At 49.9% G+C, this 14,027-nt stretch overlaps 1 protein-coding gene across 1 annotated transcript in view; it reads left to right on the forward strand.

The window, feature by feature from the left end:
* The first annotated feature begins 1,628 nt into the window (after positions 1–1,628).
* The window catches only part of ANKS6 (ankyrin repeat and sterile alpha motif domain containing 6), an 81,965-nt gene continuing 69,566 nt past the window's right edge, over positions 1,629–14,027 (forward strand). The window contains exon 1 of the mRNA XM_069730520.1: positions 1,629–2,119. Within this exon, the coding sequence (XP_069586621.1) occupies positions 1,830–2,119 (290 nt within the window). The 5' untranslated portion in view covers positions 1,629–1,829. The remainder of the gene's footprint in view (positions 2,120–14,027) is intronic.

Below are 14,027 nucleotides of genomic sequence, written 5' to 3' on the forward strand. Positions count from 1 at the left end.
TGATGGCCCCCATAAGATGCTCCATAGTATATGCCCCGTACACTGCTCCTTAAAGGTTTATGGCCCCCATAAGATGCTCCATAGTATATGCCCCGTATGCTGCTCCATAAAGGTTTATGGCCCCCATAAGATGCTTCATAGTATATGCCCCGTACGCTGCTCCATAAAGGTTTATGGCCCCCATAAGATGCTCCATAGTATATGCCCCGTACGCTGCTCCATAAAGGTTTATGGCCCCCATAAGATGCACCATAGTATATGCCCCGTACACTGCTCCATAAAGGTGTATGGCCCCGATAAGATGCTCCATAGTATATGCCCCGTACACTGCTCCATAAAGGTTTATGGCCCCCATAAGATGCTCCATAGTATATGCCCCGTACACTGCTCTATAAAGGTTTATGGCCCCCATAAGATGCTCCATAGTATATACTCCGTACACTGCTCCATAAAGGTTTTTGGCCCCCATAAGATGCTCCATACTATATGCCCCGTATGCTGCTCCATAAAGGTTTATGGCCCCCATAAGATGCTCCATTGTATTTTATGCCCCATATGCTGCTGCGATATATATATAAAAAAATACCATACTCACCTATCGTCGCTGGGCGCCGAGTGCTGGGGGGCCTGAGCAGGCAGGGACACCAGTGCACTGTGGGGGTCAGGTGCCGGTATCGCCGCTAGCTCAGGCCCCGACATTTGCTATATTCACTTGTTTGTCCCGTTCCGGTGCTGCGTGCCGCTCCGTGTTCCGGGTTCTCTGGCTGTGACTGTTCAGTCAGAGGGCGGCGCACATTAAGCGCGTCATCGCGCCCTCTGAACTGTGAACATCACAGCAGAGGACCCGGAAGACGGAGCGGCACGCAGCGCTGGAACGGGACAGACAGGTGAATATAGCATACTCACCCTCCTGCCACATCCCTGTCTCTCCGTTGGAGATCGCGGTGTGCGTTCAGTGCTTACGCATACCGCGATCTCCTGGGAGCGTCACTCTGTGGGGTCCAGACTACGCCGGCGCTTGCGCAGTCTATAAAGGCTTCGGACAGAGTGACGCTCCCAGCCTTATATTATAGATATATATAGGTGTCTCACTGACATATATATATAGTGTATATGTACCTATTCTATGTGTACATACCTACTCTATTCTAACCTGTCAGAGTGATTTTACTGTACATCGTGCTGAATTACCGGCTTTTCAAAGGACACCGGTGCGTAAAAATCGGACAGAACTCGCATGGTACGAGTGCTGTGCGATTTTTTTCTTGCACTCATTGACTTACATTGGCGAGTCTCGTCCGAGAATCACAGCCAATACGCAGTATGCTGCGATTTTTTTCTCAGTCCGATTTCGGCTGAGAAAAAAAAAATCGCAAATGAAAAGACACCTATTGAAGAACATTGGTCCGAGTGCAATCCGATTTTTTATCGGATTGCACTCATCCGTTTTTCTCGCAAGTGGAAAAGAGGCCAGAAGGAAATCCGATTTATGTTCGGTATCTTGCGTCCTGGTGACCGTACACTGGGCATCAGGGGGCTCCCGGCCCCTCACATTCCGCCACTACCTGGAGGAGCGGATCCAGTCTCTGACGGGTCAGTGCGAGGAACACTTCCATAGGCGCATGCGCAGCTGGCAGATGGACCGGGAATAGCTGGGAACGTCCCGTTGTCTGTCTCCAGAAGAATGTCGCCGTCATCTGTGTTCAGAGCGGAGGTGGCGGTGTAGAGAGCTGGACACCACCGGCACTCCCAGGCTCTGCCCCCGGTGACCGCTGATCCGCTACTTCCTCCGTTCCTACGCTGCTGTGGCAGGCTCCGGCCGCCGCTCCATGGAGTGCACGATCCCGGCTCAGTGCCAGCTGCTCCTCCGAGCCTGTGAGGATGGGGATCTGGAGAGTGCCCGCAGCCTGCTGGAGCCCGACTCGTCCAGCCCCGGGGAGCCTCCCGCGGACAGCCCGGCTCTGGTGCCGGTGGACTCCACGGACGAGGACGGCAACACCGGGCTGCAGCTGGCGGCCGGCGGCGGACATGAGCCTATCGTCAGATTTGTGCTGAGGAAAGGGGCCTCTGTGGACAGCAGGAACCATTATGGCTGGACCCCGCTGATGCAGGCTGCCAGGTACAGACGTCACCGCCCTACCACTGAGGGGGCACTACTGCACCCAGCATGGCCCTATATGGAAGTCAGTGTACCCCATAGGTGTCAAGAGGGCACCGCTTCCAGCCCTGTAGGGCACTACTGCACCCAGCATGGCCCTATATGGAAGTCAGTGTACCCCATAGGTGTCAGGAGGACACCGCTTCCAGCCCTGTAGGGCACTACTGTACCCAGCATGGCCCTATATGGAAGTCAGTGTACCCCATAGGTGTCAGGAGGACATCACTTCCAGCCCTGTACACATAGGGTGGGCTCACAAACACATCTCTATAATTGCTTTTTAGGGAAGTTTTAAACTTCCACCCCAAATACTGACCGAGCCCCATATACAGTGCCACACACTCCTACCCCAAATACTGACCGAGCCCCATATACAGTGCCACACACTCCTACCCCAAATACTGACCGAGCCCCATATACAGTGCCACACACTCCTACCCCGAATACTGACCGAGCCCCATATACAGTGCCACACACTCCTACCCCAAATACTGACCGAGCCCCATATACAGTGCCACACACTCCTACCCCAAATACTGACCGAGCCCCATATACAGTGCCACACACTCCTACCCCAAATACTGACCGAGCCCCATATACAGTGCCACACACTCCTACCCCAAATACTGACCGAGCCCCATATACAGTGCCACACACTCCTACCCCAAATACTGACCGAGCCCCATATACAGTGCCACACACTCCTACCCCAAATACTGACGGAGCCCCATATACAGTGCCACACACTCCTACTATAAATACTGACCGAGCCCCATATACAGTGCCACACACTCCTACCCCAAATACTGACCGAGCCCCATATACAGCGCCACACACTCCTACCCCAAATACTGACCGAGCCCCATATACAGTGCCACACACTCCTACCCGAAATACTAACCGAGCCCCATATACAGTGCCACACACTCCTACCCCAAATACTGACCGAGCCCCATATACAGTGCCACACACTCCTACCCCAAATACTAACCGAGCCCCATATACAGTGCCACACACTCCTACCCCAAATACTGACCGAGCCCCATATACAGTGCCACACACTCCTACCCCGAATACTGACCGAGCCCCATATACAGTGCCAGACACTCCTACCATAAATACTGACCGAGCCCCATATACAGCGCCAGACACTCCTACCCCAAATACTGACCGAGCCCCATATACAGTGCCACACACTCCTACCCCAAATACTGACCGAGCCCCATATACAGTGCCACACACTCCTACCCCAAATACTGACCCCACACACTCCTACCCCAAATACTGACCGAGCCCCATATACAGTGCCACACACTCCTACCCCAAATACTGACCCCACACACTCCTACCCCAAATACTGACCGAGCCCCATATACAGCGCCACACACTCCTACCCCAAATACTGACCCCACACACTCCTACCCCAAATACTGACCGAGCCCCATATACAGTGCCACACACTCCTACCCCAAATACTGACCGAGCCCCATATACAGCGCCACACACTCCTACCCCAAATACTGACCGAGCCCCATATACAGCGCCACACACTCCTACCCCAAATACTGACGGAGCCCCATATACAGTGCCACACACTCCTACTATAAATACTGACCGAGCCCCATATACAGTGCCACACACTCCTACCCCAAATACTGACCGAGCCCCATATACAGCGCCACACACTCCTACCCCAAATACTGACCGAGCCCCATATACAGTGCCACACACGCCTACCCGAAATACTAACCGAGCCCCATATACAGTGCCACACACTCCTACCCCAAATACTGACCGAGCCCCATATACAGTGCCACACACTCCTACCCCAAATACTGACCGAGCCCCATATACAGTGCCACACACTCCTACCCCAAATACTGACCGAGCCCCATATACAGTGCCACACACTCCTACCCCGAATACTGACCGAGCCCCATATACAGTGCCAGACACTCCTACCATAAATACTGACCGAGCCCCATATACAGCGCCACACACTCCTACCATAAATACTAACCGAGCCTCATATACAGCGCCACACACTCCTACCATAAATACTGACCGAGCCCCATATACAGTGCCAGACACTCCTACCATAAATACTGACCGAGCCCCATATACAGCGCCACACACTCCTACCCCAAATACTGACCGAGCCCCATATACAGTGCCAGACACTCCTACCATAAATACTGACCGAGCCCCATATACAGCGCCACACACTCCTACCATAAATACTGACCGAGCCTCATATACAGCGCCACACACTCCTACCATAAATACTGACCGAGCCCCATATACAGTGCCAGACACTCCTACCATAAATACTGACCGAGCCCCATATACAGTGCCACACACTCCTACCCCAAATACTGACCGAGCCCCATATACAGCGCCACACACTCCTACCCCAAATACTGACGGAGCCCCATATACAGTGCCACACACTCCTACTATAAATACTGACCGAGCCCCATATACAGTGCCACACACTCCTACCCCAAATACTGACCGAGCCCCATATACAGCGCCACACACTCCTACCCCAAATACTGACCGAGCCCCATATACAGTGCCACACACTCCTACCCGAAATACTAACCGAGCCCCATATACAGTGCCACACACTCCTACCCCAAATACTGACCGAGCCCCATATACAGTGCCACACACTCCTACCCCAAATACTGACCGAGCCCCATATACAGTGCCACACACTCCTACCCCAAATACTGACCGAGCCCCATATACAGTGCCACACACTCCTACCCCGAATACTGACCGAGCCCCATATACAGTGCCAGACACTCCTACCATAAATACTGACCGAGCCCCATATACAGCGCCACACACTCCTACCCCAAATACTGACCGAGCCCCATATACAGTGCCACACACTCCTACCCCGAATACTGACCGAGCCCCATATACAGTGCCAGACACTCCTACCATAAATACTGACCGAGCCCCATATACAGCGCCACACACTCCTACCCCAAATACTGACCGAGCCCCATATACAGTGCCACACACTCCTACCCCGAATACTGACCGAGCCCCATATACAGTGCCAGACACTCCTACCATAAATACTGACCGAGCCCCATATACAGTGCCACACACTCCTACCCCAAATACTGACCGAGCCCCATATACAGTGCCACACACTCCTACCCCGAATACTGACCGAGCCCCATATACAGCGCCAGACACTCCTACCATAAATACTGACCGAGCCTCATATACAGCGCCACACACTCCTACCATAAATACTGACCGAGCCCCATATACAGCGCCACACACTCCTACCCCAAATACTGACCGAGCCCCATATACAGTGCCAGACACTCCTACCATAAATACTGACCGAGCCCCATATACAGCGCCACACACTCCTACCATAAATACTGACCGAGCCTCATATACAGCGCCACACACTCCTACCATAAATACTGACCGAGCCCCATATACAGTGCCACACACTCCTACCCCAAATACTGACCGAGCCCCATATACAGTGCCACACACTCCTACCCCAAATACTGACCGAGCCCCATATACAGTGCCACACACTCCTACCCCAAATACTGACCGAGCCCCATATACAGCGCCACACACTCCTACCATAAATACTGACCGAGCCTCATATACAGTGCCAGACACTCCTACCCCAAATACTGACCGAGCCCCATATACAGCGCCAGACACTCCTACCATAAATACTGACCGAGCCCCATATACAGTGCCACACACTCCTACCCCAAATACTGACCGAGCCCCATATACAGTGCCACACACTCCTACCCCAAATACTGACCGAGCCCCATATACAGTGCCACACACTCCTACCCCAAATACTGACCGAGCCTCATATACAGCGCCACACACTCCTACCATAAATACTGACCGAGCCCCATATACAGTGCCACACACTCCTACCCCAAATACTGACCGAGCCTCATATACAGCGCCACACACTCCTACCCCAAATACTGACCGAGCCCCATATACAGTGCCACACACTCCTACCCCAAATACTGACCGAGCCTCATATACAGCGCCACACACTCCTACCATAAATACTGACCGAGCCCCATGTACAGTGCCAGACACTCCTACCATAAATACTGACCGAGCCCCATATACAGTGCCACACACTCCGACCCCAAATACTGACCGAGCCCCATATACAGTGCCACACACTCCTACCCCAAATACTGACCGAGCCCCATATACAGTGCCACACACTCCTACCCCAAATACTGACCGAGCCTCATATACAGCGCCACACACTCCTACCATAAATACTGACCGAGCCCCATATACAGTGCCAGACACTCCTACCATAAATACTGACCGAGCCCCATATACAGTGCCACACACTCCTACCCCAAATACTGACCGAGCCCCATATACAGCGCCACACACTCCTACCATAAATACTGACCGAGCCCCATATACAGTGCCACACACTCCTACCCCAAATACTGACCGAGCCCCATATACAGCGCCACACACTCCTACCCCAAATACTGACCGAACCCCATATACAGTGCCACACACTCCTACCCCAAATACTGACCGAACCCCATATACAGTGCCACACACTCCTACCCCAAATACTGACCGAGCCCCATATACAGTGCCACACACTCCTACCCAAAATACTGACCGAGCCCCATATACAGTGCCAGACACTCCTACCCCAAATACTGACCGAGCCCCATATACAGTGCCACACACTCCTACCCCAAATACTGACCCCACACACTCCTACCCCAAATACTGACCGAGCCCCATATACAGTGCCACACACTCCTACCCCAAATACTGACCGAGCCCCATATACAGTGCCAGACACTCCTACCCCAAATACTGACCGAGCCCCATATACAGTGCCACACACTCCTACCCCAAATACTGACCCCACACACTCCTACCCCAAATACTGACCGAGCCCCATATACAGTGCCACACACTCCTACCCCAAATACTGACCGAGCCCCATATACAGTGCCAGACACTCCTACCCCAAATACTGACCGAGCCCTGTTATGGCTGGCAATCAGGCAACACAGCGTGCAGTAATCAGCGCACATACAGAGATCTGGCAATAACCCAAAACAATAAGACGAGCTCTGAGACGTGGAATCTCTGTAGACTGCAGTACCTGATCTATCCTCACACAACTGGAAGCAGCAGTGGATTGCGCCTATCAACTACCTATGCAACTCGGCACTGCCTGAGGAGCTGACTAGCCTGAAGATAGAAATACAAGCCTGACTTACCTCAGAGAAATACCCCAAAGGAATAGGCAGCCCCCACATATAATGACTGTTAGCAAGATGAAAAGACAAACGTAGGAATGAAATAGATTCAGCAAAGTGAGGCCCGATATTCTAGACAGAGCGAGGATAGCAAAGAGAACTATGCAGTCTACAAAAAACCCTAAAACGAAAACCACGCAAAGGGGCAAAAAGACCCACCGTGCCGAACTAACAGCACGGCGGTGCACCCCTTTGCTTCTCAGAGCTTCCAGCAAAAGATAATAACAAGCTGGACAGAAAAAACAGAAAACAAACTAGAAGCACTTATCTAGCAGAGCAGCAGGCCCAAGGAAAGATGCAATAGCTCAGATCCAACACTGGAACATTGACAAGGAGCAAGGAAGACAGACTCAGGTGGAGCTAAATAGCAAGGCAGCCAACGAGCTCACCAAAACACCTGAGGGAGGAAGCCCAGAGACTGCAATACCACTTGTGACCACAGAAGTGAACTCAGCCACAGAATTCACAACAGTACCCCCCCCTTGAGGAGGGGTCACCGAACCCTCACCAGAACCACCAGGCCGACCAGGATGAGCCACATGAAAGGCACGAACAAGATCTGGGGCATGGACATCAGAGGCAAAAACCCAGGAATTATCTTCCTGAGCATAACCCTTCCATTTGACCAGATACTGGAGTTTCCGTCTAGAGACACGAGAATCCAAAATCTTCTCCACAATATACTCCAATTCCCCCTCCACCAAAACAGGGGCAGGAGGCTCCACAGATGGAACCATAGGTGCCACGTATCTCCTCAACAACGACCTATGGAATACATTATGTATGGAAAAGGAGTCTGGGAGGGTCAGACGAAAAGACACCGGATTGAGAATCTCAGAAATCCTATACGGACCAATAAAACGAGGTTTAAATTTAGGAGAGGAAACCTTCATAGGTATATGACGAGAAGATAACCAAACCAGATCCCCAACACGAAGTCGGGGTCCCACACGGCGTCTGCGATTAGCGAAAAGCTGAGCCTTCTCCTGGGACAAGGTCAAATTGTCCACTACCTGAGTCCAGATCTGCTGCAACCTGTCCACCACATAATCCACACCAGGACAGTCCGAAGACTCAACCTGTCCTGAAGAGAAACGAGGATGGAACCCAGAATTGCAGAAAAATGGAGAGACCAAGGTAGCCGAGCTGGCCCGATTATTAAGGGCGAACTCAGCCAACGGCAAAAATGACACCCAATCATCCTGGTCAGCGGAAACAAAACATCTCAGATATGTTTCCAAGGTCTGATTGGTTCGTTCGGTCTGGCCATTAGTCTGAGGATGGAAGGCCGAGGAAAAAGATAGGTCAATGCCCATCCTACCACAAAAGGCTCGCCAGAACCTCGAGACAAACTGGGAACCTCTGTCAGAAACAATATTCTCAGGAATGCCATGTAAACGAACCACATGCTGGAAGAACAAAGGCACCAAATCAGAGGAGGAAGGCAATTTAACCAAGGGCACCAGATGGACCATTTTAGAAAAGCGATCACAGACCACCCAAATGACAGACATCTTTTGAGAAACGGGAAGGTCAGAAATGAAATCCATCGAAATATGTGTCCAAGGCCTCTTCGGGACCGGCAAGGGCAAAAGCAACCCACTGGCACGTGAACAGCAGGGCTTAGCCCTAGCACAAATTCCACAGGACTGCACAAAAGCACGCACATCCCGTGACAGAGATGGCCACCAGAAGGATCTAGCAACCAACTCCCTGGTACCAAAGATTCCTGGATGACCGGCCAGCACCGAACAATGAAGTTCAGAGATAACTTTACTAGTCCACCTATCAGGGACGAACAGTTTCTCGGCCGGACAACGATCAGGTTTATTAGCCTGAAATTTCTGCAACACTCTCCGCAAATCAGGGGAGATGGCAGACACAATGACTCCTTCCTTGAGGATACTCGCCGGCTCAGATAACCCCGGAGAGTCGGGCACAAAACTCCTAGACAGAGCATCCGCCTTCACATTTTTAGAGCCCGGAAGGTATGAAATCACAAAATCAAAACGAGCAAAAAATAACGACCAACGGGCCTGTCTAGGATTCAAGCGCTTGGCAGACTCAAGATAAGTAAGGTTCTTAAGATCAGTCAAAACCACCACGCGATGCTTAGCACCCTCAAGCCAATGACGCCACTCCTCGAATGCCCACTTCATGGCCAGCAACTCTCGGTTGCCCACATCATAATTACGCTCAGCAGCAGAAAATTTCCTGGAAAAGAAAGCACATGGTTTGAACACTGAGCAACCAGAACCTCTCTGTGACAAAACCGCCCCTGCACCAATCTCAGAAGCATCAACCTCGACCTGGAACGGAAGAGAAACATCAGGTTGACACAACACAGGGGCAGAAGAAAAACGACGCTTCAACTCCTGAAAAGCTTCCACGGCAGCAGAAGACCAATTAACCAAATCAGCACCCTTCTTGGTCAAATCGATCAATGGTCTGGCAATGCTAGAAAAATTACAGATGAAGCGACGATAAAAATTAGCAAAGCCCAGGAATTTCTGCAAACTTTTTAGAGATGTCGGCTGAGTCCAATCCTGGATGGCCTGAACCTTAACCGGATCCATCTCGATAGTAGAAGGGGAAAAGATGAACCCCAAAAATGAAACTTTCTGCACACCGAAGAGACACTTTGATCCCTTCACGAACAAGGAATTAGCACGCAGTACCTGGAAAACCATTCTGACTTGCTTCACATGAGACTCCCAATCATCTGAGAAGATCAAAATGTCATCCAAGTAAACAATCAAGAATTTATCCAGATACTCACGGAAAATGTCATGCATAAAAGACTGAAAAACAGATGGAGCATTGGCAAGTCCGAACGGCATCACCAGATACTCAAAATGACCCTCGGGCGTATTAAATGCCGTTTTCCATTCATCTCCCTGCCTGATTCTCACCAGATTATACGCACCACGAAGATCAATCTTAGTAAACCAACTAGCCCCCTTAATCCGAGCAAACAAGTCAGAAATCAATGGCAAGGGATACTGAAACTTAACAGTGATCTTATTAAGAAGGCGGTAATCAATACACGGTCTTAGCGAACCATCCTTCTTGGCTACAAAAAAGAACCCTGCTCCCAATGGTGACGACGATGGGCGAATATGTCCCTTCTCCAGGGACTCCTTCACATAACTGCGCATAGCGGTGTGTTCAGGTACGGACAAATTAAATAAACGACCCTTAGGGAATTTACTACCAGGAATCAAATCGATAGCACAATCACAATTCCTATGCGGAGGAAGGGCATCAGACTTGGACTCTTCAAATACATCCTGAAAGTCCGACAAGAACTCTGGGATGTCAGAAGGAATGGATGACGAAATAGACAAAAATGGAACATCACCATGTACTCCCTGACAACCCCAGCTGGTTACCGACATAGAGTTCCAATCCAATACTGGATTATGGGTTTGTAGCCATGGCAACCCCAACACGACCACATCATGCAAATTATGCAGTACCAAAAAGCGAATAACTTCCTGATGTGCAGGAGCCATGCACATGGTCAGCTGGGCCCAGTACTGAGGCTTATTCTTGGCCAGAGGTGTAGCATCAATTCCTCTCAACGGAATAGGACACCGCAAAGGCTCCAAGAAAAATCCACAACGTTAAGCATAATCCAAATCCATCAGATTCAGGGCAGCGCCTGAATCCACAAACGCCATGACAGAATATGATGACAAAGAGCACATTAAGGTAATAGACAAAAGGAATTTGGACTGTACAGTACCAATAACGGCAGAGCTATCGAACCGCCTAGTGCGTTTAGGACAATTAGAAATAGCATGAGTAGAATCACCACAATAGAAACACAGTCTGTTCAGACGTCTGTGTTCGTGCCGTTCTACTTTAGTCATAGTCCTGTCGCACTGCATAGGCTCAGGCTTACTCTCAGACAATACCGCCAGATGGTGCACAGATTTACGCTCGCGCAAGCGACGACCGATCTGAATGGCCAAGGACATAGACTCATTCAAACCAGCAGGCATAGGAAATCCCACCATTACATCCTTAAGAGCTTCAGAGAGACCCTTTCTGAACAAAGCCGCTAGTGCAGATTCATTCCACAGAGTGAGTACTGACCATTTTCTAAATTTCTGACAATATACTTCTACATCATCCTGACCCTGGCATAAAGCCAGCAGATTTTTCTCAGCTTGATCCACTGAATTAGGCTCATCGTAAAGCAATCCCAGCGCCTGGAAAAATGCATCAACATTACTCAATGCAGAATCTCCTGGTGCAAGAGAAAACGCCCAGTCCTGTGGGTCGCCGCGCAAAAAAGAAATAATAATCAAAACCTGTTGAATAGGATTACCAGAAGAATGAGGTTTCAAGGCCAAAAATAGCTTACAATTATTTCTGAAGCTCAGGAACTTAGTTCTGTCACCAAAAAACAAATCAGGAATCGGAATTCTTGGTTCTAGCATCGATTTCTGATCAATAGTATCTTGAATCTTTTGTACATTTACAACGAGATTATCCATTGAGGAGCACAGAGCCTGAATATCCATGTCCACAGCTGTGTCCTGAAGCACTCTAATGTCTAGGGGAAAAAAAAGACTGAAGACAGAGCTAAGAAAAAAAAATGATGTCAGGATTTCTTTTTTCCCTCTATTGGAAATCATTGAATGGCTCCTTGTACTGTTATGGCTGGCAATCAGGCAACACAGCGTGCAGTAATCAGCGCACATACAGAGATCTGGCAATAACCCAAAACAATAAGACGAGCTCTGAGACGTGGAATCTCTGTAGACTGCAGTACCTGATCTATCCTCACACAACTGGAAGCAGCAGTGGATTGCGCCTATCAACTACCTATGCAACTCGGCACTGCCTGAGGAGCTGACTAGCCTGAAGATAGAAATACAAGCCTGACTTACCTCAGAGAAATACCCCAAAGGAATAGGCAGCCCCCACATATAATGACTGTTAGCAAGATGAAAAGACAAACGTAGGAATGAAATAGATTCAGCAAAGTGAGGCCCGATATTCTAGACAGAGCGAGGATAGCAAAGAGAACTATGCAGTCTACAAAAAACCCTAAAACGAAAACCACGCAAAGGGGCAAAAAGACCCACCGTGCCGAACTAACAGCACGGCGGTGCACCCCTTTGCTTCTCAGAGCTTCCAGCAAAAGATAATAACAAGCTGGACAGAAAAAACAGAAAACAAACTAGAAGCACTTATCTAGCAGAGCAGCAGGCCCAAGGAAAGATGCAGTAGCTCAGATCCAACACTGGAACATTGACAAGGAGCAAGGAAGACAGACTCAGGTGGAGCTAAATAGCAAGGCAGCCAACGAGCTCACCAAAACACCTGAGGGAGGAAGCCCAGAGACTGCAATACCACTTGTGACCACAGAAGTGAACTCAGCCACAGAATTCACAACAGAGCCCCATATACAGTGCCACACACTCCTACCCCAAATACTGACCCCACACACTCCTACCCCAAATACTGACCGAGCCCCATATACACTGCCACACACTCCTACCCCAAATACTGACCGAGCCCCATATACAGTGCCACACACTCCTACCCCAAATACTGACCCCACACACTCCTACCCCAAATACTGACCGAGCCCCATATACAGTGCCACACACTCCTACCCCAAATACTGACCCCACACACTCCTACCCCAAATACTGACCGAGCCCCATATACAGCGCCACACAACAACTGAAAATACTATATTCTAAGTTCTTCAAAGTAGCCACCTTTTGCTTTGATGACTGCTTTGCACACTTTTGGCATTCTCTTGATGAGCTTCAAGAGGTGGTCAAACAGAGGCTCAATCCCATGTGCCCGCTAATGCGGGGCTTTATCCTTGCCTCTGTATCGGCCTCCTGCTGCGGACACTCAATGAGAATTTTCAAAACAAGTACACTAGCCTCATCAGGCCTAGAAGATCTATACAAGAATGTGTGCAGTTTGTGTTCTGGTGACCAATCGGCTATATAATGGATCTGATATCTGAAGAGATGCCTTTGTATAGGGACTAGCCCCGACCATTGTATTTGTGTGGACTTGTGTACTGAGGTGCTCTTAATGGGATTGTTCCTTCCAAAAATGTTTTTCTTGAAAACAAAACAAAAATCCTGTTCCTGGAAGGAGAATAGATCTGAGTCTAAAGTAGCCCCAGTGTGTAAGTTCCAAGATTACTAAGGCCGATTTCACATTAGCGTTGCGGACGGCTGCAGACTTCCTCCGTGAAGCCCCACCCCCGGCCGCTAGCTCCGCCTACTTCTGCATGCGGACGGTATGCGGCCTGCACACCTATCTTTAACATTAGGTACGCAGGTCGTGCGGCTGTATGCGGATGCTTCCGCATGCGTCGTTTTGACTATGCGGCGACCAGCGTAGAACGCAGCTTGTAGCAATTTTTTTTTCCTCCGCATCGTCAAAACGACACATGCGGAAGCATCCGCATACAGCAGCACGACCTGCGTACCTAATGTTAACCCCTTAGTGACAGAGCCAATTTGGTACTTAATGACCGAGCCAATTTTTACAAT

Source organism: Ranitomeya imitator, chromosome 6 (assembly GCF_032444005.1).
Source record: "Ranitomeya imitator isolate aRanImi1 chromosome 6, aRanImi1.pri, whole genome shotgun sequence".
In the NCBI taxonomy this organism is placed as follows: Eukaryota; Metazoa; Chordata; class Amphibia; order Anura; family Dendrobatidae; genus Ranitomeya; species Ranitomeya imitator.